The following is a 25,555-nucleotide window of genomic DNA, read 5'->3' as shown; positions in this document are numbered from 1 at the left end:
TCATAAAATGTCCCCTGCATTGGTTTGAAATGACAGCCATTTGTTTTTATTATTTCAACTGGAAGACTTTTAATGAAGAGAATGGCAGACTGCCCTGTGCTGTGCCTCCAGCATCCATGGCCACAAGCCTCTTTTGCATGCTCAGCATACCTCCTAGATCTTATAGCAGATAGCAGATGTAATTTACTGAGCGCATTCCTGAACTCTCCTCCTTTCTGCTCCTCCTCTAAGCCCTCTTGTAGGAGAATTTATACCTTCACAAGGAAGAAGTTTCGATAAAGGGTAAGACCAATAATGAATGTTAAGAGGACTTCAGTAGAAATAGTTTGAAGTTCTCTGATTCCAGTGTCCACCGAAATGAAATGGAGAGAGAGGGTGGCGACTAGTGGTTGGTCACGTGGTTTTAAAATCTCAGTTAGTGTTCCCAACCCCAAACCTATCCTTGTGAAGCTAATGGAAATAAACTCAAAGGCAAAAGAACATCCGATGTCTAGAGCCAAAAAAGACTCTGATAAGTGATAACAAGGGTTTACTTAGCTTACTGAAAGAAAGCTCCCAGAGTGTGTCAATGTTTTCTCCTGTGTTAACAAGGTGAAATTCTGTAATTTATTTTTCATTTTCTAAACCTTTGCAGTGGGGACAGAGTGGGGTTAGTATCATCCTTTTGCTATTGGTTTGGTAAAAGGTAGAAAAGCAGGTTTCTTTTTTTAGCACATTCTGTCCCGTAATGATTATTATACTTTTATAGTACAAATTAGATCAGAAAGACTGATTTTGTACAGCTATCTTTAGTTCTCATTTAGAGTTGACATACATTTAGCACATAGAACTTTAGGCTGACCCAAAGCATTAATGTTTCATTTTACACAGCATTAGTGCATAATAACAAGGATGAGTAGCTCTGGTGTAGGTCTCCAGCTTCCATGGCTCTTTTGCTTTTCTCTTGTTCTCCTCAGGCTTATAGTAGCTTGAGCTTAATATCCGGTGTGCACAGTAGTTCACTGTCTGTGAAATCAAAGATAAAGCTTTAGCTATGATTCTTTAAAGTGGCTATGCACTTAAGAGAATATCAACCTCAGTTAAGTGTTTTTAGAAAATTTTAAATGATCTTTTACTCATTTGAGACATGCTATCATGGGTTTTCAACAAATAGGTTTTCTTTTTTCTATTCTTGCCAAATAGATAACATCATAAGTGTGATTTCCTGTGAATGTAGTGTAAATATACAAATACTGACACAGTTTCATAGTATTTCCTTAATTTTGCTGACAATTTAAGGCAGGCGGTTTAATGCAGCTAATAAATATAAGCAGGTTAATGTCTGAAAGGCTGCAGCTAAGTGTACATTGTAAGTAGTGTATAAAGCATTGAGGGATATAAACAATGCTGAGGCATGTTCCTGGAAATCACTATTCAGCTTTGGAAGTTTCGTAGTAATGATGCATTAATTGACTTTTTACATGACAGAGTAATAGTTACATTGATCTAAAAAGAAAATCTTGACAGGTTTGGTAGACAATGGCATGTAGTTTATAGAAACAAGGTTAGGATGAATTGTTTAAATTTTCTTATTTGAAGGGTAAGAAAAGACATAGGAGGAGGCTGTACATTAGACGTAGCTTGTATTTTTAAAAATCATAGTCCCTTGTAGTTTAGACATGTTCTGTTTTTATTAGGAAATGAACTGTGCGTGCCATTACGCTCTCAATTTTTCCTGGAAGTTCTTGACAAGAGTTTTTCTAAAAGCCCAAAGTCAAAGTGGTTTTTCCTATGAGGAATCACTTTCTCCTTGTTGAAAAGACATTTGATAGCCCTTTTCTGGTTTTGCTTCTTGTTTTCATTTTGGGTGGTGAGAAACTTTTACTGAGCTTCATTTCTCAGGTAGTTACACAGTTTGCAGTTTTTTGGCTACATCTATGCTTGTGAGTGTCTTGTGGTTCTAGTTTGACTTAGGAGCAATGTTTTCTTGGAGTTAGTTTTTACCATGTTTGATTATTTATTCATTCTGTCCTTTTGCGATTATGGTTTGCATTAACATTTCTTAATGGAAGAATGCTTTTAATTTGGATCACAACAGTAAAATCTTTTGAGTTTTCAAAATTGCATTTAAAGCCTGAGCCTTTGAAAGTAATTTTGTTTGATGTAAAGTGATTGGATATAGGTTGTAGAATGAGAAAAATAAATTTTTATATACACATATATATTACTGCACAGACAGGTGGTCTGAAGCTTTATTTGAGTAAAAGAAGCCATGATTTTATTACATTCCAGAATCTGTTTCTGTTTGTTGGAAACCATCATTTATACTCAGTCCGTTTGTTAACTAGAGTATACTTTTAAAATTGCGTTTTACACTCTCAAACCTTAAAATCGTGTTTCACATTTAGATCTTAAGAATACACTGAAATTTTAGTATGGTTAAAATCAGTTTGTAACATGTTCCGTCCTGGCCAGAGACCACAAAAGCGGTCTGGGTTGTGTGGTTTCCTCCTTTTCCCCTCACTAACAGAGGTTTTCCTATCTTGGCAGCTGTTTCCTACAAGGCAGTCATCAGTCCCTGATTTCTTCCTTCTCTTTCTTCCCACAAACAAGGACTCTTTCAAATAGCAGATGACCAAAGACAGACTGATCTTGGATTGCTTTAAGAAAGAGGAAATGTGTTCAAGAGTTGTGCATGTGGGTAAGCAGCCTGTATGCATTAGTGCATTGATGAAAGTACCCATCACAACCAAAACCTGGAGAGTCAGAATTCTTTGCTTGAGTTAGGAGCATTCCAAAGGCTCACTTAATTTTACTTCTAGTAATTAATGCACCTTATCCAACATCGCATTTATTCAGATTGTTTCATCTGATCATAGACCAGTCTGTGGGATATAGGAAACTTTCACTGATTAGTCTTTTTGATGTGACAGGTCATGAAATTATTTGACTTCCCTCTGTGCTTTATAGAAAATAGCTTGCAGTTTTAAAGCAGGTACACAGCACAGCAGTTACAGGTTTACTTTTGGTGTTGTCTTTTGAGTAGTCTTTGGGAATTCAGAGTGAAAACTGAATAGAGGGGCAGCCAGTTCTGCAGAGTTGTAGGCTCTGCATCTCCAAGAGATTAATTTTGATGTTTCATTCCTCTTTTTATACTTTTGGCATTCAGAGGAAGAAGCTTGCTTTTCCCTTTTTTGTCTTTTTTCTTTGGGCAGAGATGCATCAAAGGTGGTGTTAGAGTTGGTTCCTCTCATTGTGATACCCAATAGTCTTCATAGATTTTAGGGAGAGCTAAAGAAACTAGGCTGATTATGGCACATGGAGATGTACATAGAGAAGCAGTTTTATCTCAGAAACTATAAGCATGATAAAAAAAATAAAACTCCTTGTTACAGAAATATCCTGCTAGTTTCATTTGTGGTTTTTTGGATCTTTATTTCTAGACATTAGATAATAGCCTTAGATTAACTTTTTACATTCTTTTTGATGTTTTGTTGTTGAAGCAAAATAGTGACTTTAGAGCATGGCAAATGTTCAAAACCATTTAGAATCTATCCCCTTTTTTTATTGAAGTTATATTAGATGGTACTGATAGTAGAATATAGAATCACATATGATGCACAGAGCATGTAGCAGATGCAGAGTAGCTCAGATAATGTGAAATAAAGAACTGAAAGTTATCCAGGAAATTTTTGTTTCCTAAATGTTCTTTATGCTTTAGTGACAGCACCTAAATTATGAAAGAGTTCATTTTATTTGAGTTACAGACACAGCCTCTTAAGGGGGAAGAGGGTTATTCCCTTCACTGCTCCACTTTTAAAAAATTCTTTAATCGCACCAGGTTAAGGATAGCTTGGCAAAACTTTAAAGGAAGAGTTTGTAATTTCTTTACCCTCAGAAGTTAGACCAGGAGGCCGGTTATATTTGGGAGCTGCCTGTGTCATGTGTGGTAAGGCTGGTATTTACTCTGTGGTTCCTCTCGCTCCCTAGAGAAAAGCACAACACTTCAGTAGAACCCAGCAAATGGCCTGGTTTCACATGATCCTGGGAACTGATTCATGCTGATTAAGGGGAGTTCCTATCGTGGCTCAGTGGAAATCTGACTAGCATCCATGAGGACTCAGGTTCCATTCTTGGCCTCACTCAGTGGGTTAAGGATCCAGTGTTACTGTGAGCTGTGGTGTAGGTTGCAGATGCAGCTTGGATCCCGAGTTGCTGCTGCTGTAGCATCGGCTGGTGGCTACAGCTCCAATTCGACTCCTAGGCTGGGAATCTCCGTGTGCTGTGGGTGTGGGCCTATAAAGACAAAATATAAAGAGAAAGAAATGCTGATTAAATCACTTCTGAAGTTTTTGCATCCTCTCCAGTTAAAGAACTGGGCCCTTAAGGGCTAGTCAGAATTAGACTTGGCTCTTTTATATTCCTTGCCCCTTCCCCAGTTTTTAAAAAATAGTGATGCAGTGGGGTTTCCGGAGGGTTCAGCATGTTAAGATGTTGTCACTGCTGTGGCTCAGGTTTGATCCCTGCGCCAGGAACTCCTGCATGCCATGGGCGTGTCCAAAAAATAAAAGAATTAAGAGAGTGATGCAGCCTTCGATATATAATCATCATGGTCTGGGGTTTTATTTGGGTCCAGTAGGTGGACTAACCTACTTGAGGTTATAGGTTTGATTTTACTAAGTTTTGCCATAAGAAAAACCAATATATGAACATCTAAAACTTTAAAATAAAATAGTTAAGAAACAATCACTTTTTTAAGCTGCTCCCTCTGTGAATAACTAGTGGTCAGATAAATAATAATTTGATATGTGGTGTTTAGGAATGTGGTGTTTGGAATACTATTATTATATTAAGCACAGCTATGTATTAAAAATTGTATACCTATGGAGTTTTCTTGTGGTGCAGTGAATTAAAGATCCTTCATTGTTGAGTTCCCGTTGTGGTGCAGTGGAAATGAATCTGACTAGTATCCATGAGGATTCTGGTTGGATCCCCGGCCTTGTTCAGTAGGTTAAGGATCTGGCACTGCCGTGAGCTGTGGTATAGGTTGCAGACATGGCTCAGATCTGGCATTGCTGTGGCTGTGGAGTAGGCCAGCAGCTGCAGCTCTACTTTGACCCCTCGCCTGGGAACTTTCATATGCTGTGGGTGTGTCTCTAAAACAGCAAAAAAAAAAAAAAAAAAAGATCCTGTGTTGTCATTGCTGCAGCTTGGGTCGCTGCTGTGGGAGGGGTTTGAGCCCTGGCTCAGGAACTTCCACGTACCTCGGGCATGGCCAAAAAACATTAGCACATCCTCGAATAGAAAAATAAACTTTCATTATATCTCTAATCCATTTTGCAAGGTAACAGGATAACAGTAGATAATATTGCTGTTACCATCACTAGAAACAAACACAAAAGTTATATGTATCCATGAAATTTTGTTGGAAATATTGTTTATCAAAGGTAGTACTTTGATAAAATGACTAATATAGTGGCATTGAAAGACAGTTGTATTATTCTAGGATGACTTTTGAAGCTTTTCTTTTTTTTTTTTTGTCTTTTTGCTATTTCTTGGGCCGCTCCCTCGGCATATCGAGGTTCCTAGGCTAGGGGTCAACTCGGAGCTGTAGCCTCTGGCCTACGCCACAGCCACAGCAAGGCGGGATCCGAGCAGCGTCTGCAAGCTACACCACAGCTCACGGCAACGCCGGATCATCAACCCACTGAGCAAGGGCAGGGATCGAACCCGAAACCTCATGGTTCCTAGTCGGATTCGTTAACCACTGCGCCACGACGGGAACTCCAACTTTTGAAGCTTTTAAAGAAAAATTCATCAGGAATTTATATAACTTATGTGAATTCATATGTTCTGATTAGCTGTAAATTTGGGGGGGCTTTGACTGCAAGGCTCAGACATCCATTGTATAGGAGCAGCTGCCTTTTGGATGTAGAACAAAATATATGCTATTTCTTATATGTAGGAGAAAGGTGGGGGAAGAGGAGTTGTTATTATTATTTTTTCATTTTTTGTGACATTGCAGGACCATAGAGTAAATGATGGATTTGTTTGTTTTTCAGATATGAGGATCAATGATGCAGACTGCTGGGTTCGATGAAGCTGGGCATTTATAACTAGATTCATTAAGGAATACAAAGAAAATATTTAAAGGGATCAATAATGGTGTCTTCTGGTTGCAGAATGCGAAGTCTGTGGTTTATCATTATAATCAGCTTCTTACCGAATACAGAAGGTAAGATACAGTTTACATTTTATATTTTAAGTTTGGGAAAACAAACTATGCAATCTTCTTTATACAGAGTGGCTAGAATGAGGGTTTTTTTTTTGTCTTTTTGCCATTTCTTGGGCCGCTCCCGCGGCATATGGAGGTTCCCAGGCTAGGGGTTGAATCGGAGCTGTAGCCGCCGGCCTACGCCAGAGCCACAGCAACGCGGGATCCGAGCCGCGTCTGCAACCCACAGCGCAGCTCACGCAACGCTGGATCGTTAACCCACTGAGCAAGGGCAGGGACCGAACTCGCAACGTCATGGTTCCTAGTCGGATTCGTTAACCACTGCGCCACGACGGGACTCCGAGTATTTTTTTTTAAAAAACTATTTCATAAATAACTGCTAAAAAGATTTCCCGAATGTCAGTTATATTCTTTTTCCGGTGGTCGAATTATTTCGATTACACAGCTATATATTATAGAATGCGCTATAAATCTGAGTTCATATTTTCCATGCATTTCTAAATATAATCATTGTAAATTCCTGAGAGAACGAAATGAAAGCTTTGTTTTGGTATATATTTTACATTTGTTGACTAAATTTATTCCAGTAAGATTGAAAGTATTTTGTGGCAACCCTTTCACTTCATCTCTAGTTTTGTCTGCTGCTTTAGTGTGGTTGTAGTTTGAAAACTCCAAAATAAAATTTTTTAAAGTTTTCTGGAAAAGGTTATTTTCTGTAGTGCTACCTTTCCAGTGCTGTTGAAGATAGACCTTATTTTTAAAGAAGTAAATACACTTTAGAGAATTAACGAAATAATTAGAACAATCATTTATTAATTACTGTATGGATTTTCTGATATACAATTTTTTTTAGTTTTGTATATTATTTCCATGTGAAAATAACATCCTTCCAGGTGCTTTTTAGAGAGAGAGGTCAGAAATTAATTTGGAGCTAAGATGTGTTAATTTTATAGCTAGTTAGTAGTGCTGGTCATTGTATTCAGCATGAAAATGTATTAATCTTGTAAAATCTGTGAAAGAATGCACAATCTCTGAGAAATGCATATACAATACAATGGATTTTTTTGGTCCCAATTAAATATTCTTGAAGAAAATATTTTAAAATTGGTTTTATATGTACTTTTAAATAATTGCTTTGTACCTATTTATAAAGTGATAGGTGGAAAAAAGGAAGCATACTGTCAACTAATAGAAGCTTATTATTCCATTGTCTTTGTAATAAAGTTCAAAATGTTTTTTCCCAGAATAATTCTATTTAGATTGCTCGTTCCAAAAATTATGTTTCATTATTTCTCCTTGTCCCCATTCCCTACTTTCAAAATATTTAACAAGTTTAAGAAAATTTTAAAAGAACTTCTGTATTCAGCAAGTAAATAATGCTCACCGGGATTTAAGTCACACATGAAAGTTACAAACAGGTTAATCTGTTATTTTCAGAAGATATTGCTCTTTGAATCAGCATTGAAAAGATATATCAAATCTTAACCTTAAACTGTAATATGTTGGAGTTCCCTTTGTGGCTCAGCGGTTAACGAACACGACTAGGATCCACGAGGATGCGTGTTCGATCACTGGCCTCGCTCAGTGGGTTAAGGATCCGGCATTACGTGAGCTGTGGTGTAGGTTACAGACCCCACTCCCATCCCACATTACTGTGGCTGTGGTGTAAGCCTGGCCCACGTAGCTCCGGTTCGACCCTTAGCTTGAGAACATCCATATGCCAAGGGTGCAGCCCTGAAAAGCAAAAAAAAAAAAGAAAAAAAAGTGTAATATGTCTGAATAGTACTGTAATGAGAACAACAAGCAGAAACCGAGTTTAATAATAAGAATCTCTGGCTTGGATTGTTATGAAAATCTTGTGTATAGTCTATAATTTTGCATCTCTTTTTTGGGGGGTCAGGGGAACTAACTGAATTCTTGCTGCTATGTTTGAATGTTTTTATACATTTAAAAAAGATTCCAGGTGCGGATCAATGGCTCATTAGTCCACATAATGGAAATTTTCCAATCAAGATAGAGACCACTTTGCTGGCACAGTAGCTTAACTCAGCAGGGGGGCCTAACAAACAGAGACTTTTTCATGAGATACTGCAGTTTTATTTCCAGTGTCACCTATCAGGTCAGGATTCATATCTGCTGTTAAGAGAAATTTCATTTTTGGCGCATCAGGCCAGGGGGTGTTGCTTTTGAAGCAATTCCCTCCTACAGGTAAAATGAGAAGCTAGGACAAACCCACACTGCTAGCTGTGAAAGTATACACAGTTACTGTGCCCTGCACTGTTAGAACATTGATCCAGCGTCACATGCTTTTGTCTTAGTAAAGTTTTCTGTGACATGTTAGTCCTTTATTACCAGATAGCAAGTAATGCTCTGTGAACACCTACAGAGAAAACCAATCAAAGTTAGATATGAGAGCACAGGAAAGAAGATATAAATTTAATCATTCAGCCATTAAGTGTCTTCCAGGCCCTACGGGATTGTTACTTTTTCATGTCTCTTAGAGATGAGCACTTTTTTGTATCAGCGCCTGGATCCTTGCTGATAAACTCAGCTAAGGTTTTCTAGGTTCCCCCCTTCCTCATTCATTGAGTGACTAAATGGAGCCAGATGTTTAGGACTCAGAACTGCACAAGGGCACAGTACCTGCTGCAAAGGAGCTGGTGGTCTCATACTGGGGTCTGAACCGCAAATACCTACCTATTTGGCCAAGCCAGCAAAGTAACTTGAGTGCCACAGGCCAGCGCAGGTCTGCAGCAGGCAGGAAAGTGATTGCCAGAGGCCCCGTGATTGCCATTCCAGTATTTCGTCTGGTTTTGCCAGTTTTCTGACTTTTCAATAGAAACCAGACCTTAGGTTTTTAAGGAGTAGCCGTGAATTAAGATTTTGTTAATTGAAAAAACAAAACAGGGCTGTGCATTGTATTCAGCCATGAACTGTGCCTTCCTTTTCAGAGCTCTCTTTTCTCCTGTTAACAGTAGTGTTTTACCTTAGTATCTGATTTTAATGGCTCGACATAATTTTGGATTTATTTTACATCTGTGCCTCTGAGAGGTAAACTTCACATATGCAGGAAAGAATTGGGTATTTGTTCCATGTCCAAACATAGATTTGTCATGTTTTGGGTCCGTCTTAAAGAGCAAATCACTAACATTTTTAAGTTTTACCATGGTAAAAGCTAATTATATAAAGGCTTAATTGTTGTACAATTAGCTTATTGCCTATTGCTGTCTCTAGTTCTGTCAATTAGTGTTTAAAAACTAATTTTGATGTCTTACCCATCAAAATTTACTTGTTTTTGCAAAGTAGGAACAGTGTTTTATTTATTCTTAAATTCTCTCCTGTGTATTTTTGAAAATTAGGTTTAGAATTTTCAAATAATAAGTGATTATAAAAGACCAAAATTTCAAAATATTTTGTAAGTTTCTTTTAAAATGTGTTTTATTCCTAGAGAACTAACCTCAAGCCTTTCAAAAGTCAGTATTGTTGAGCAATTGGTGTGCTTTGATTCTTTTGGCCAATTTTTATAAGCCTAGTAACCCACTGTGGAATCATGTATCAGTAAGTAGGAAAGTAAATTGAATTTTTGTGTCCTAGAGAATTAAATTATGCTATATAATGGAGCCCTGGCAAGCATAAGTCAGATATATGAAGGCTTGCTTAAGTGACATGTTACAAATAATAGCAGTTCTTCTGCAAAGTAGGTAAAATGGATTTCAGGTTGCATTCTTTATGCAGTGACTATGTGGTTAGATTTAATTAGTCAAAATTTTAGGGAGTTCCCATTGTGGCTCAGGAAATGAACCCAGCTGGTATCCATGAGGATCTGGGTTCGATCTGATCCCTGGCCTTGCTCAATGGGTTAAAGGACCTGGCGTTGCCCTGAGCTGTGTTGTTGGTCGGAGACTGTCTTGAATCTGGTGTTGCTGTGGCTGTCGTGTAGGTCAGCAGCTGCAGCTCTGGTTTGACCCCTGGCCTGGGAACCTCCATATACCACAGTGTGTGATCCTAAAAAGCAAAAAAAGAAAAAAAAATTTAGTTTACCTAACATTATTGGTTATCCTTATTTCAAAGAAAATACTATGCCAAGTTTAAATGCTAGATATACCAGGTACAGCTTTAGATATTTTATATACATCAAGAAAATTTAAGAACATAGCTGTAGAAATAGTTTTCACTGTACTTTTAAATTCTCGAAGCTGATGTCTATGTTAATGGTATCTTAGTAAAAAAATGTTTGGCAGTAGGGTCTTTTTGGTAGTTGGGTGGCAGGGAAAACGTAGATCTAGGAGTCATATATGAATTTTAAAAGCCGGTTTGGGCATATAAATATTTTTTCTTTCAGAATGGTCCATAATGTAGTGGAAGGAATTGTAATTTTGTTCTCCAAGGTTGAACTTTAGAAGGATTGAATTCATTTGGATGTATATATCTTTATTCTTTTTATCTTTCACTCTTTTATTTACACATGCATGTAATAAAATGTACACAATTTATATTTGCACATAAACACACGAATGTGTCACCTTCACAAGGGTAGGAATCCTTTCTGTTGTTTTTCATCCATGTGTAGGTGCCTAAGAGAATACCTGGCTTAAGTAAACACTTACTTATTCTGTATCCATCACGTGAATAGCATAAATCTTCGAGGACGACCATAGTCTTAATAGTTAGAGTAGTTAAACAGTTGTAATAACAGGATAAGTTCCATGATGATGTACCAGAGGCATTAGGATAAAGGGTAGTTGAGTGGGTGGGTCAGTGTCAGAAAAGGAAGGCTTGTAGCCTGAAGTGATGATATTGCTTGAGCTCCATCTCAATCCGAACTGAACAAGCTAGGTAAAGACAGGGGTGAACATCGTGATGGAGAAAAAAAAGTCAACATAGAGAACAGGGAGGAGGTGGAATAAGTATTGCAGTGGTCCTCAAACTCGAGGAGCAGCAGAATCACTTCGAAGATCTGGGGTGGGGCCCAAACATTCCTGTTTCTGACCCATCTCTGGGATGAGGCTGATGTTTCTCAACATCACACTTAAGAACCTCTAGAATATTGTATGTGTGTAGTGGTTAAGGTGAGTTGTTGGGGTGCATGAATATGGATAGAAAGTAACTTTTTAAAAGTATTTCTGGGAAAAAATTATGATTTAATTCACTTTGATTAAGAAGTGGTAACCAGTTACTGGGAGTTTCTGTCTATATGTTTTCATATGTTCTTTATGCCTCTGATCAGATTCCTTGGGCATAATTTTAAGCTTCAAAGGAATTTTTTTTTTTTTTGATGTATGGAGAAAGAAAAAAAAATTGGAAAATTGACTCCAGATTGGAAAAAACAGAATGTATTTTCTGTTAAGGGTAAATGTTAATGTTTTCAGGGCTCCTAAACCCTTGCTTTACTTTATCTTTCTCATTGTGGTAACCTTGTTCTTATTGGGATTAACAATGTGGCCCTTGCTATGGTAATGATGAATTGACTTTAGATTTCCCAGTCTAGCAAAATTGACTACTGTTGTTCAGTTCAGTATATTTGATTAGTTTAAAGGATTAGTTTAAATTTAGGGGGTAAAGTTTCAGCACAATACATGGATTTGGCTCTATGACTCATTAAACTTAGTGGGAGTCACAACTCCCATTAGATTCATAGGAATTGTAAGGCATATCTGTGTTTGCTGCATAGACAGTGTAACCTTACTTTTTACATTTGTAAGTTATGTAAATTAAAATTGGTTTAAAACAATTCGTTTTTAAAAATGATTTTGTTTATTTTTTAGTACAGATCAATGTGATTTTTACTCCTTAAAAAAGTACCTATTTAGGAGTTCCCGTCCTGGTGCAATGGAAACGAATCCGACTAGGAACCAAGAGGTTTTGGGTTCAATCCCTGGCCTCGCTCGGTGGGTTGAGGATCTGGTGTTGCCGTGAGCTCTGGTGTAGGTCGCGGATGTGGCTCAGATCTGGCATTGGCCGTGGCATAGGCCAGCAGCAGCAGCTCCAATTAGACCCCTAGCCTGGGAACCTCCATATGCCGCAGGTGCGGCCCTATAAAGACAAAAAAAAGTACCTGGTTATGTTGCTCATAGGACAGTTTAAATACTCTTATTGTGTTATAATGTAATTTGATTGCATTAGCTTTCTTCTGCTTTGGTAGTGATGTAATTCCTGTTTCAGGAATATAAATATTAATGCCACTTCCATATTATATGACATTGCTTCTGAAACCAAATGCTTTATAGTATTCCTACTAGGATTCAGAAGCATAGTATATTAGTTTTGAATATGACTTGAAATTAAAAAAAAAAAGACTAAACTTCATTTCCCACCCTGTTTCATCCTTTCTTGCATCTTTCCAGCGAAGGTTGATTTAGAAAAGATTGATTTATCCATAACCTTTGTTGATTCACTGATAGGTCTATTGCTGGTGGAAAAGTGTTATAAATCAGTGTGTTACTACACACAACAGCCACCCAACAGGGTATTGCTTAGCTGTTTGAATTTTTACAGACCTCTATTTTCTGACAGAAAAGACTGCAGTAAATATTTATTTAATAATCTGTTATTAGCTAAATGTAAAGAGGTCATAAACTTGGCCATACAAGAGTAAATTTTTGAAATGCTGCTTTTACATTCATCTTAGGCCTTTATCACAGTTATTGTATTTCGAAATAATCAGTAATGTATTAAAGGTGACTCAAAAACACAGGAAGCATGTAAAGAAAGCATCTTAGTTTTGCTGAACTGTAACTGTGTTCATTACTCCTTACTGTGTAGTTTCAGTTTTGGTGAATCTCTTGCCTCACTTTTTGAATTAATACACCTTTTCACTTTTTTATATACTAGCTTACGGAATTCGAGAATAAGATAACACATCTGAGTGTTAATGTTGACCTGGTATTGCTCGAAGAACTGTTTATCCGCCAAGTTACTAAGGGAGTGTCTTACTGAAGCATATGCTTGGTACCCTATGGTACTCTTTTATTTTCTTTTCACCTCCTGCATGACAGAGAATGACATATGACAGCCGTGCAGTCTACATGTATTAGACATCAATGTGGATTAGTGAATATCTCATGACATCTTTCAACCCCATTCTTGAACTCCTTTTGTCAACTTGACAGAAATGATTCCAGGAGAATACCTAGCCTCGGCCCTGGGATCTTTTGGCTAAAATGTAAGGCTGAAGAGGGAATTCCGTATCAGAGCTTCAGGAAGCAAAAACAGCATTTATAATCCCTTTTTATCAGCATGGGACTCTACTGAGTTTGAGTTTTATGTGTGCCATTATTCTTGCTTTGAACACTTATTTCTCTTAAAAGTTTTTCCCCCCTCCTTATTTTGAGCATAATATACTCTCATGAGAAAAGATAAAAAGAAAGAAAATCAAGACAAGCATTTAGCAGCAGAAATTGATGGATCATTGTAAATCAGCTGTAGTAAAAATTTTTTTTTAAAGATAAGCATTTAAAATTGTTCATTATTTCTAAGGCCTTGATATAACCACCATATACCCTCCCCCTTTTTTTTCTAACACACATATTTATATTATGGATAAAACAAAATTACAATGTATAAAACAAAATTAGGGTCTTTATTTCCATATACTTTTATATTCTGATTTTCCCCTTTGTATTTTCGTAACTTGTAGTACCACGCCACTATATAATTAGATAATAGATTTTAATAGTTACATTGTTGTTTATCATGTATGTGTGAAGAATAATTTAATCCTCCCTCTCTACCTCTTGGTCATTTGAACCTACTTTCTTTCAAGTATAAGTAAAATAATCTATACAAATCTTTTCCATCATATTTTGTTATTTCCTAGGACTGGAATTGTAGAATTCTGATCATGCATGTATTCATCCTTCAAACTGCTTTTTCTGAAGGGTTATACCAGTATTCACTTTGATCATTGGTATGTGAAATTACCAATCTGTATATTTTACCAACATTGATTTTAAACTTTTGAAAGAATTGACACTTTGATATGTGAAAAGGATATCTGATTGTAAATTAAATTCATAATTTGGGAGCAAATTGTGAGGTCAAAGACATTTTGTATGGATTTACTGGCCAGTTATTTTGGTCTGAATTTTTTGTTCACTACCTTTGCCAATTTTTCTGTGCATTTTGTTATAGCTTTTCGTATGTTTTAAACTCTGATGAGATCCTTTTATCATTTTTATTATGAAAAACATGCTTGCCTTTTAATTCATACTTCGTAATTTTTAAATTGACCTTTCAAACAAAAGAGATAATTTTAGTAAAATGACGTGAGTCGTAAATTGAACAACTTTATCAATATTTTACTTGATTTGCTGTATTTACCTCCCCATGCCTTACTTTTTGATATTTAGCTCTTTTGTGAGATCTTCCATTATTTTTATGCTTAAAAATCTGTATCTTGAAATCAAATATTTATTCAGTTACATTTCCCTGTAGTTCTTGAAGGTTTTTATTTAAAATTTTAATCCATTAGGAATTCACTTTGTGATGAGAGCTAAGGTCTCAGTTAATTTTAAACTAAAAATTAAATTATTTGGAATGAATTAGATTTTAACTGATAAAGTAGAGGAAGTTGGGACATACCCAAATTAAAGATGGACAGTGGAAATAGTTTTTAAAAAGTAGAGAGAAAAAGTAACCTAATTTATATCTAACAGAATGAACTATGAATGAAAATGTTCCTATTCTTGTGATTGCAGTAATATTGCTACTGAAATGATTCCATTTTGCAGCTAGTCTGTTTACTGAAATTTCTTTTAAAGGGATTTTTGTTGTAATTAAATTGAGAGAGAGAGAGACAGAGAGAGGCAAGCAGGACAATAGTGATTAAAATACCCCAGGGAGAAGCTCTCCATTTGGGGAATTTTTGGAATGTCAACACCAGAATTTCTTGGGGAAAAAATAGAGGGATTCAGATAAAGCATAGAGTCTACCAACAAAAAGAGATGAAGTGTAATTCTCATTTATTTTGCTGGTTATTTTGCTTCTTACTGTTGCTTTGTACCTATCTCTTTGTATCTAATGTGTGTGTTTATATTAATCATTCATTCTCTCTCCATTTCCTGATTCTTCTTTTTTGTCTTTTTTTGTCTTTGTCTTTTTAGTGCTTGCACCTGAGGCATATGGAGGTTCCCAGGCTAGGGGTCTAATCGGAGCTGTAGCCACTGGCCTACACCACACAGCCACAGCAACGCCAGATCCGAGCTGCATCTGCAACCTACACCACACAGCTCAGGGCAACGCCGGATTGCGACCCACTGAGTGAGGCCAGGGATTGAACCCACAACGTCCTGGCTCCTAGTCTGATTTGTTTTCACTGCGCCACGACGGGAACTTCCCCTGATTCTTCTTTTTCCTCCTTGTAGTATTAAAATCTAAACCAGGTGGCATACTAGAGTCAATATAATGTCTAAGGACTTAATAACTTAGACACAGTAAAGAGGCCTGATGGGGTGTTGCTGGTGGCAGGGGGGCAAAAGCTGTGTTGTGTTTGAGACCCACTTTTATGTGACAGAATGCAACGGTGAGTTGTTTGTGGCAGATTGATTCAAAAGTTGTAAGTGAAGTGAAGGAGACAGGTGGTGCAGGTTAAGCATATTCTATTGTTTAAGGAAAGCTCTTTTTCTAATTTTCTTTTTTGGTTGTTTATAATAGATGTGTTGGATTCCTGAGATTTGTTTCCAGACAGAAAGGAAATAGGATCCAGGGCAAGGACAGGAAGGTTCATCTAGGAAAGGAGAATGTGTATTTTATTTTACTTGCTTTTTAGGGACACACCCTTGGCATTTGGAAATTCCCAGGCTAGGGTCAAATCGGAGCTACAGCTGCTGGTCTACACCGCAGCCACAGCAATGCACCTGCGACCTACACCACCACTCACCACAATGCTGGATCCTTAATCTGCTGAGCAAGGCCAGGGATCAAACCTGAAACCTCATGGTTACTAGCTGGATTTGTTTCCGCTGCGCCACAATGGGAACTCTGAGAATGTATTTTAATACAAGGAGAAGATTCAGGAAGAGATGTGTACAGGGAGAAAAAAATTAAGGGAGGTCGTACTAGATGTCTTTAATCTTATTCATCTAGAACAGTGCTCCTCAAATTTAATCTACATTCAGTTCATTCGAGGATCCTGTAACATTCTGATTCAGTGCTCTGGGATGGTCCTTGAGAGTCTGCATTTCTAATAATCTAGGTGATGCTGAGGCTGTTGGTCTGTGAGAGGATATCTGTCTCGTGGAGTTTTTGGTTATTAAAATGTTTAGTCTAGAAAATCAGAAGAGTTTTTTTTTTTTTTTTTTGCATGGTAATAATTTCTACCTTTGCAAATCAAGGTTTGTTTCTACCTTAACAATACAGCTGAAATACAGAAATAACATCACTTTCAGTTTTATAGTTCATTTTGTTTTAAAAAGACACTAAGCTACCTTGGAACTTTACTAAACATTTTTATCCTATTTTACACTTTTAATTCTATTTTATATACTTTCCGTTGACCTTTTATCTGATGATTTGTTTTGAAAAATCCCTGAGTAACAATGCAGCCTGACCCTTTCTTCCTAATAGTTCCCTCTATTCCCTACTGATCTGTCCTAGTTTCATTCTGTTACATGGAAATATCATTTCTCATAGCATTTTACTACAAATGTTATTACTTAAGGTAACATTATAAAACCCTGTAATGCAAAGTGTGTATTATTCACCCATTTAGGAAAACTTTCTATTTTATTAATTTCTCAAAGTCTTTTTCAAAACCAAGAATTATTGTCATTTTCACTTCAGTATTAATACCCTGGCGTGTTAGCGCCATAAAAAAGTATAATAGGATGCAAATACTTGAATGTAAACTGGTTACCGGAAACAACTCTGCTTGAGGTCATTTAATGGTTTTTCCACTTCATAAGTATTAAACGTTAATCAAAGATGTTTCTTTATGATTAATATTGCACATTTTTTCTTTTCCTGTTAAAGATAAGGATAGATTACCAATCTGTTTTAGTTTTACAAATCATAAATTACATTTTTTTCTTCATGAAGTTGATTAGATTTGTAGCATTTTAAAGCCATAATAAAAAGGAAGTAAATAGCAGGTTTTAAACAAAGAGACTTCTATATTGGTATCTCCAAGATCAAAATATTTTTGCCAAAATTTATGAAATTCCTTTGTGGCACATCAGGTTAAAGATCTGGTATTGTCACTGCAGTGGCTCAGATCACTGCTGTGCCAAGAGTTCTATCCTTGCCCCCAGAAACTTCTACATGCTGTAGGTACCCCCCCCCTTTTTTTTTGGTTAGAATCGAAGAATTTTAGACTTAGAATCACAACTTGAAGATGAGCAGTTGTAGAATTTTTCAGTTTACTGATGAAGAAACTTAGGCGCATGTAAGATTATTCTTTGTCAAGCTCTACTTACTACCAGTCTGTTTTTCTTTCTTTGGAACTTAATATTTTGCTTCAGATCCTTGGTGTATTTTCTTATCTCATGAAGGTTGTCACTCAGAATATTTAAAATATATTTTAAAATGTATTGTTTAACATTGTTTAATGTAATGGTGATGATCAAAAAATTCACGTATTTCAAAGCTTTTTAAATCATTGCTATTTCAAATGAAAAGCTATATTCAGGTTGACTTTATTTTGAAATATATAAATCATGTATCAGAGAAGGACCAATCTTGCTACTAACTCTGTAACTTTCAAATAATCTTCAGAAGTTCTATAGCCATAGGCCTACCTTTAAAAAAAAAAAATCGCTATTTTTCTTTCAGAGTACACATAATTGCTGAGAATGGTAACTACCCAGAACACAAAAACTGAAATAGGAAAATAGTTTTAACTTTTACAATATTTATCAGTTCACACTGATTAGCAGCCATCATTAAAGCTGTTATAGGAGTTCGCATCAAGGCTTAGCGGAAATGAATCCGACTAGGAACCAGGAGGTTGCGGGTTCCATCCCTGGCCTCACTCAATGAGTCAAGAATCCTGTGTTGGCCAGAGCTGTGGTGTAGGTTGCAGACCGGGCTGGGATCTGGCGTTGCTGTGGCTGTGGCGTAGGGTAGGCCGGCAGCTGTAGCTCCAATTTGACCTCTAGCCTGGGAACCTCCATATGCCACAGGTGAAGCCCAAAAAAGACAAAAAAAAAAAAAAAAGCTGTTTAGGCATGCTTTTGCAGACTCTCCTTCAGGTATGGGTTGTAGACATTATCTTTTCCTTTTTGTTTGCTTACAACAGGAAGCTCATTTAATCCTTTGCTTTGTTTTAGAGTTTAAGCAAATAGAGACTATCCCTGTTAGTTTTCAAAAGCCCTTACTTTGGTTGCATTAGTGGCACTCACCGTAGATTGTGTGATCCTGCTTTATTTACCAGAAAGCTCACCTCTGAGAGCTGTCACTCCATCCTTTCAACTGTGTTGTTAATTGACTGATAGCAAAGATTGAGTGGAAAAACCTTTAGTGACAAAAGACTGGATATAGGTGTGACTCCAATCTAAAGGCTGGAGAATCTTTGTTTCTTGATCCCATTTGTGTTTGTACTGAAATACTAAATACTAAAGACCAAAAGAACAAAGTACATTTAAAAGCATTCAGAAATGTTAAGCAACAATAAAACTCCATAGCCGTTTAAATGACAGCAGCTGACTATTTGAATTAACTTTCTGTTTGGCTTAATTTGGGGCCCTAATTATTCCTAACTTACGTGAGTAGATTTCAATTATAGTATCCTGCAGGGATTTGTAGCTAAGGCAACTAAAAGAATCATTTTACATAAAGTACCTTTGTTCAGCTGATTAGGCAAGTTAAAACGTAATGATGTAAAATTGAAACCCTTCTGACAAGGTCCCAAACAAATGTTTCTAGTAATTTTTTTTTTTTTAAAGATTGAACTGAGTTTAATTTTAAATGATATTTTGGTCTTTGGGGAAGATTGACTTCATTGTAATAATGATATTTATATCAATGTGTCTTAGGTTGCATGTTTTAGGGGAGTAGTGAAGCGTTAAAGATATGGACAAGCTTGTCAGTGGAAACCTTCCTAAGTAATGTTTATTTGCTTTATAATCCTCGCTATACAGTTTGACAGCTTCCAAGACATAGGTTTAGAAGAGAAATACAAATAAATAAATTGAATGACTAGAACCTCTTCTCTATTTTGGAATGCATTTCAAGTGAACACAAATGAGAGACTCTTTTATGGATCTGAAATGCTATATACCAAGAAGTTCAAGGACACAAGGCATGGTTGACATTGTGCTACAGTCAGGAGACAACTTACATTTAACTTCTCTTCCTAAATACATTCTCCACTACAAGAGCCCACAATAATTTTGAACACCTTTACCAGAATGAAACCACTTTATGACTGTTAGTGGTAGATGCTGCTTTGGTTCCTTACTAACCTGTGTTATAGGACAGAGCATTAAAAAAAAGCACTTGATGGCATCAATAAGACCACTTTAAGACTTAGCTGTAACATTTCATTAGTCTCATAGCTTCTTCTAGCGAATGGAATTAAGAGCCAGCAGCTCTGTTCTCATTCTTACCTTCTCATTCTTCCCTTTGTTGCTCTTCAAACCCTCAACTCCTTTTCATTAATTATCACCTGAAGACAGTGTGAATATGGAAAATAAATAAATGTAGCTGTACCGTAGTGTATGGCTTGCAGGAGTGGAGTCGTTGGCATTAACAGCTGAGTATACTTACTGCAGGACAATGGGAGCAAACCCTAGTTGCTGATTTTGATAGTTCTTTAAATTATCTGAATGGTAATAACACAAAGTTAGCTAATGTTGCCTTCTTCTCCCTCCCTAAATGGAGGTTCCTTCTTGAAATCCAATGACGTACCCAGCTAATGTTGCCATTTGCTTTCTATGGTTTGAGAAAATGCTTTAGAAGATAATTAATTATGAAGGCATCAGTTAAAAATAATGAGTGATGAATAGCTCTTATTTAGAAAATTCTTATGATCTTGGCTTGTGAATTTCTTCTTTGGTCACTAGAAAGTTTTTCTCTTAATTTTAGCTATAAGAAGGAGGAAATTTTATCCTTTTTTTAAAAAGGTTTTTATTTTTTCTGTTATTGTTGATTTACGTTGTTCTGTTGATTTCTGCTGTACAGCAAAGACTATGCACCATTGTCTTTATAATAGATAATGGTGCATAGTCTTATATATCACATTTGAAAATGTATTACTTTTTTGATTAATGTGTTCTTAATAACTTTATTATTAATATTGAAATGCTTATATCTTATGATAAATGGCTTTGTTGGGGGAATCTTCATAAAGTGCCTTTTAATTACATATATACACATATTTATGTTAGGGTGTATGGAATATCTATGTGTGCATATGTATACTGGAAGTCAGAATTTTTATTCTCTATTTAAATAGCACTTGCAAGTGAATATCTGCTTTAATATGCTGTGAATGTCTCTAATTTATTTATTTATTTATTTGTTGTTGTTGTTGTTGTTGCTATTTCTTGGGCCGCTCCCGCGGCATATGGAGGTTCCCAGGCTAGGGGTTGAATCGGAGCTGTAGCCACCGGCCTACGCCAGAGCCACAGCAACGCGGGATCCGAGCCACATCTGCAACCTACACCACAGCTCACGGCAACGCCGGATCGTTAACCCACTGAGCAAGGGCAGGGATCGAACCCGCAACCTCATGGTTCCTAGTCGGATTCGTTAACCACTGCGCCACGACGGGAACTCCGAATGTCTCTAATTTAGAAAAAAGTTGACAAATTTTATATTTAGTAGAAATTGAGGTAAATGCACAGTACAACTACAGGAAATATTTTCTGTATTTGTTAATTTTAGAAAGAAAGCGTTTGACTTAGAATGGAGAGTTAAAAAAATACTGTGCCTTACTAAGTATTCTAGCTTTAAATACTTTGTTTTTAAAAGATCTGTTCTGAAAACTTGTTTTCATTGACATGCTCAGCATTGATTTGTGGTTTCAGAAGTGTTGGTTTCTGAGCCTCACATTTAATAGTTCAGTATCATCTTTTATAACAATGATGGTGTCTCTCAGATGGAAGCATTATTTTATCAACTTCATTCCTGAATGATTTATATTTATTTTAGCAAGTTACTCCATTGTTCAAATGGACGTTTGTCATTATTTTTAAAAAAAAAGTGCTTGCCATTTTATAGGATAGATAGGACATTTCCAGAAAGGGGTCGAACTGTGCTGTGGCTGCATTACCAGAACAGATGAATAATCATCCAAGTCACTACCTGAAGGGAGAGGGTGTAGTTTATTATGGGGAGAGATATTTATGAATATAATCTGGTATATATGTGGAAAAGTAACAAACAGTAGTACTTTATAAGCACAGTTCATATATTCATTGTTTATATCGGAAGAGAATAAGAATATTATTTTGACTTATTTGACTGCTCATAGTAGTACCTCAAAATATGATTGTATGGGAGTTCCCTTCATGACTCCGTGGTTAATGAACCCGACTAGGAACCATGAGGACGTGGGTTCGCTCCCTGTCCTCGCTCAGTGGGTTAAGGATCCGGCATTGCTGTGAGCTATGGTGTAGGCTGGCAGCTACAGCTCCAGTTAGACCTGGGAACTTCCATATGCTGCGGGTGCGGCCCCCAAAAGCAAAAAAACAAAAAAAAATGATCACACGAAAATATCTGGAAAATAAACATGCATGGATTTAGGTTAAATTTATCTTCTTTAACATTTGCCAGTTGTCTCTATGTGTCTGTCCCTCTCTTTCTCTGTCTCTTGCTCTCTTGCTTTATGTCAATTTAGAAAAAAATTAGTAAACTCTATATTTAGTAGGAATATATACTTTCATGGTTTTGGCAGATGAAAAGTATCACACTATATCTTAATTTGACAGTTTTTTTTTTTAAACTTCGTTAAATTATTTTTCTTAACTGTGCTTAAGAAAATTTTACTGGTATTTATTCTGCATGAGGATCTGATACTTCAGATTTACCCTGTGGAATTCACTGTTTTGTTGTTGTTGTTGTTGGTACAGTTGAAAAAAGTACCCAACTGTCAGTCCGTTCCAAGAGTGAAGAAAGCAGATGTAGCTGGTCCAGAGGAGAGAGGGTCTAGCTGGTGCATAAAAAATTCATGTCAGCATTTTGACACTGCATCCTTTTGGGGTATCTGTTATCACTGAATAGGAAACTGTTTCAAATTGACAGGCAGACAGAATGTTGTGCTGAATGTGTAAATTGGAATTATCACATCTAGCAGTTCCCTTCACCAGGTGCCGGCTTGGAGCTTGGTTCTCTACTAATGTCGAGAGAGTGCCAGGAATAGTTTTATTTGCTAATTATCCCTCATCTCTTCCAATGTCTGGTTTTCTTTCTTTCTTTTTTTCTTTCTTTTTTTTTTTTTAAGTAAACAGCTTGCCCAGGTGTTTTTAGGAATGCCTAGCAGGACAATGCAAGACTGCAGGTGCTTGGCAGGGCGATGCCATACAGAACACTGAAAACATCTATATCCATCTCTGTGAAGATTATTGCTTTCAAGGGTTTTAGTCCCTGGAGTACTGAAAACAATGCTTGTCAGTATTTTGTTGATCCTGAGATATGTATGGGTGAGGGCAAAAAACTGGGGCTGGTGTTTTAAGGTAGAACATTTAATGAAGCTTTATCTTTGAGTCTCTTAAAAAAAAAAAAAAACAAGCAGTGAAGTTTTCCAAGATTGTTAAAAATGAAAGCAAATCATGTGTTAAAGGAATAGTGAAGACATTTTTGCTTGTTCTTCAGACTTTTTGATCTTACTCGAAAGATTTACTGCTACATGATATAATTGCTGTTCATTTTATTTCACTTTACAAAAAAATTCTTTCATAACATAGTACTGTAATGTTTGAAAGCAAAATTTTGATTTTGTTTTTGTTGTTGTTCATTTTTGGCCGCCCCGAGGCATACGGAGCTCCTGGGCCAGGGATTTGATTAGAGCCATGGTCTCGACCTATGCCAAAGCTGAGGCAACCCACTGTGCCAGGCAGGGCTTGAACCTGCATCCCAGTGGCTCCCAAGATGCCACCAATCTCGTTGCACCACAGCAGGAACTCCAAATTTAGAATTTTTCATGCTTTATGAATTCATATTGCAAGCTGTTGCTAAGTACTATTCAAATTATTTGTGCTCGAAGCTTTTATAACAGTGTTACTTTTCTTGAAATGTAATAAATTGAATCACAAAATTGTCTTCAATTACTTCTGTTAATTTTGTTTTTTGATTGCCATAAATATTTTTCTTTTCTTTTTTCTTTGTATGGCTGCACCTGAGGCATACGGAAGTTCCTGGGCTAGGGGTTGAACCAGAGCTGCAGCTGCAGGCCTACGCCACAGCCAAGCCAGATCCAAGCTACATCTGCGACCTCCACTGCAGCTTGAGGGAACCTCCGATTGGTTCCTTAATCCACTGCCTGAGGCCAGGGATCACACCCGCCTCCTCACAAAGACACCAGGTCCTTAACCCACGGAGCCACACTGGGAACTTCCATAAATTTTCTTTCTTCAGCCAGAGTAACCTGGGATCCAAGCTGCATCTGCAGCCTACACCAGAGCTCATAGTAACACCGGATCCTTAACTGACTAAGCAAGGCCCGCATCCTCATGGGTACTGGTCCACTGAGCCACGATGGGAACTCCCAAAATATTTTTCTTAAAGAGTTTTTTTCTTGCCTATTTTTTTTTTATTTTTGCCTATTCTTTGGGCATTGAATTTTCTTATGAATATATTTTCCATTGTAGATTGCTTTTTCATTTTTTTTTCTAAGCATGTTTCCATTATGGTAAGATAATGAGGTATGAAGTGCTCAAAATATGAAGATTTTCTGAAGTTTCTTCTAATTTGCTTAGGACCATTAAAATTGTCATGGCTTTTCAACAGCCAGTCATATTTCAGTGATACTGCTGAAATTTCATAGGATTTATCTTGTCAGCTTTGATTTTGGATTAGACATTATTGTCTTTTGTATTGACTTGGTCTCTGTTTCTTCTCACTGACATATCCTGTAGTGAAATTACATTTATACCACAGTTTCCTGTGGAAGTGAGAAAGGGCGTATATTCAAAGGCAGTGAATTTTTGGTGTAACATTCATTAGTTTAAATTCTTCCTGTTACCAGCTATGAGAACTTGTTGTGGTTTATTTCACATGTTTGCATTTTTAATTTTGTTATAAAATTGGGGAAATAGCTACTTTTTATAATCATTGATGCTTAGAAAAGAGATGCTTAAACATTTATTCATCAGTAATTCTTGAACACCTGCCACGTGCCAGGACTTTGCTATCTGCTAGGCATGGCTCTTGCTTTCAAAGTACCAGACAGAAACTGTGTTACCTTATGACACCTGCAAGGAAACTAGAGAGAGCCAAAGGTTTTTTGGCAGAGATACCAGAACCCGTAAGAAGTGGCCAGCTGAAGGATGGGGCATTCCAGGAGAGGGACTAGAGTGTACAAAAACACTGCTACTGAAAAAATGTGCATTGCAAACTCTTGCATTTAGAGTGGATAAGCAATGAGATCCTGCTGTATAGCACAGGGAACTATATCTAGTCACTTGTGATGGAACATGAGGAGGATAATGTGAGGAAAAGAATGTATGTATGTGTATGACTGGGTCACTTTGCTGTACAGCAAAAATTGACAGAATATTGTAAATCGATTATAATAAAAAATTTAAAAAAAGAAAAATGTTAATTGCAAGCAGCTCAGTGCTTTTGGAAGGTGAGTGGTGACAAGATAGCACGAGATGAAGAGTATGGACCAGATCATGTGAAAGAGTTAGGACTTTGTCACATAGGTGACAGTTAATCAATGAATAATTTCAAGAGTGATTATAGATTTTTATTTTAGAAGTCTGTATTTAGGGTGGGTGGGATTGACTGCTGACAGCAGAGAGAACTCTGTGTAAGTTCCTATGGGGCCAGGCAATTAACATGAAAAAGAGAAGCAGGCAGAGTATAAAGAAATGAAACAAAACTGGAAAAAGCATACTTGTCTAAAGTAGACAGTTGTTAGTCAGCTTCAGGTGATTAATTTGTCATTTTGATATTTTGTCAGAGTCCCTGTGTTGTCAGTTGATCTTTTTTTTTTCCCCAAGAAAACTAAAAGTGGTTTTGAGTATCACATCTCCCTACTTTGAAATATTGACAACTAATTCAGAACACCAGTTCATACACTGAGGGGGGCAAATGAAACGTGCATGTGATCTAGATTCATCCTGTGATCTGCCCATTTGTACGCTTTCTCTGTGTAAGACTGTCATTGATCTAGGTGAGAAAGGATGAGAGAAAGGTGAGAAAGGATGCAGGGAGATTACAATTCCTACAAAAAAGGAATAG

The 25,555-nt window shown here is 36.8% G+C and overlaps 1 protein-coding gene across 17 annotated transcripts in view; it reads left to right on the top strand.

Annotated features, from left to right (window-relative positions):
- The window catches only part of ADGRL2 (adhesion G protein-coupled receptor L2), a 193,327-nt gene that overhangs the window by 31,417 nt on the left and 136,355 nt on the right, over positions 1-25,555 (top strand). For all 17 annotated transcript variants that reach the window (XM_047794269.1, XM_047794252.1, XM_047794257.1 and 14 more), the window contains exon 2: positions 6,042-6,214. In XM_047794269.1, coding sequence (XP_047650225.1) covers positions 6,142-6,214 — 73 coding nt within the window. In that variant the 5' untranslated portion in view covers positions 6,042-6,141. The remainder of the gene's footprint in view (positions 1-6,041; positions 6,215-25,555) is intronic.

Source organism: Phacochoerus africanus, chromosome 8 (assembly GCF_016906955.1).
Source record: "Phacochoerus africanus isolate WHEZ1 chromosome 8, ROS_Pafr_v1, whole genome shotgun sequence".
NCBI lineage: Eukaryota > Metazoa > Chordata > Mammalia > Artiodactyla > Suidae > Phacochoerus > Phacochoerus africanus.
Note: the sequence above shows the minus strand (reverse complement) of the source record. Positions and strands in the feature narration are given on the sequence as shown.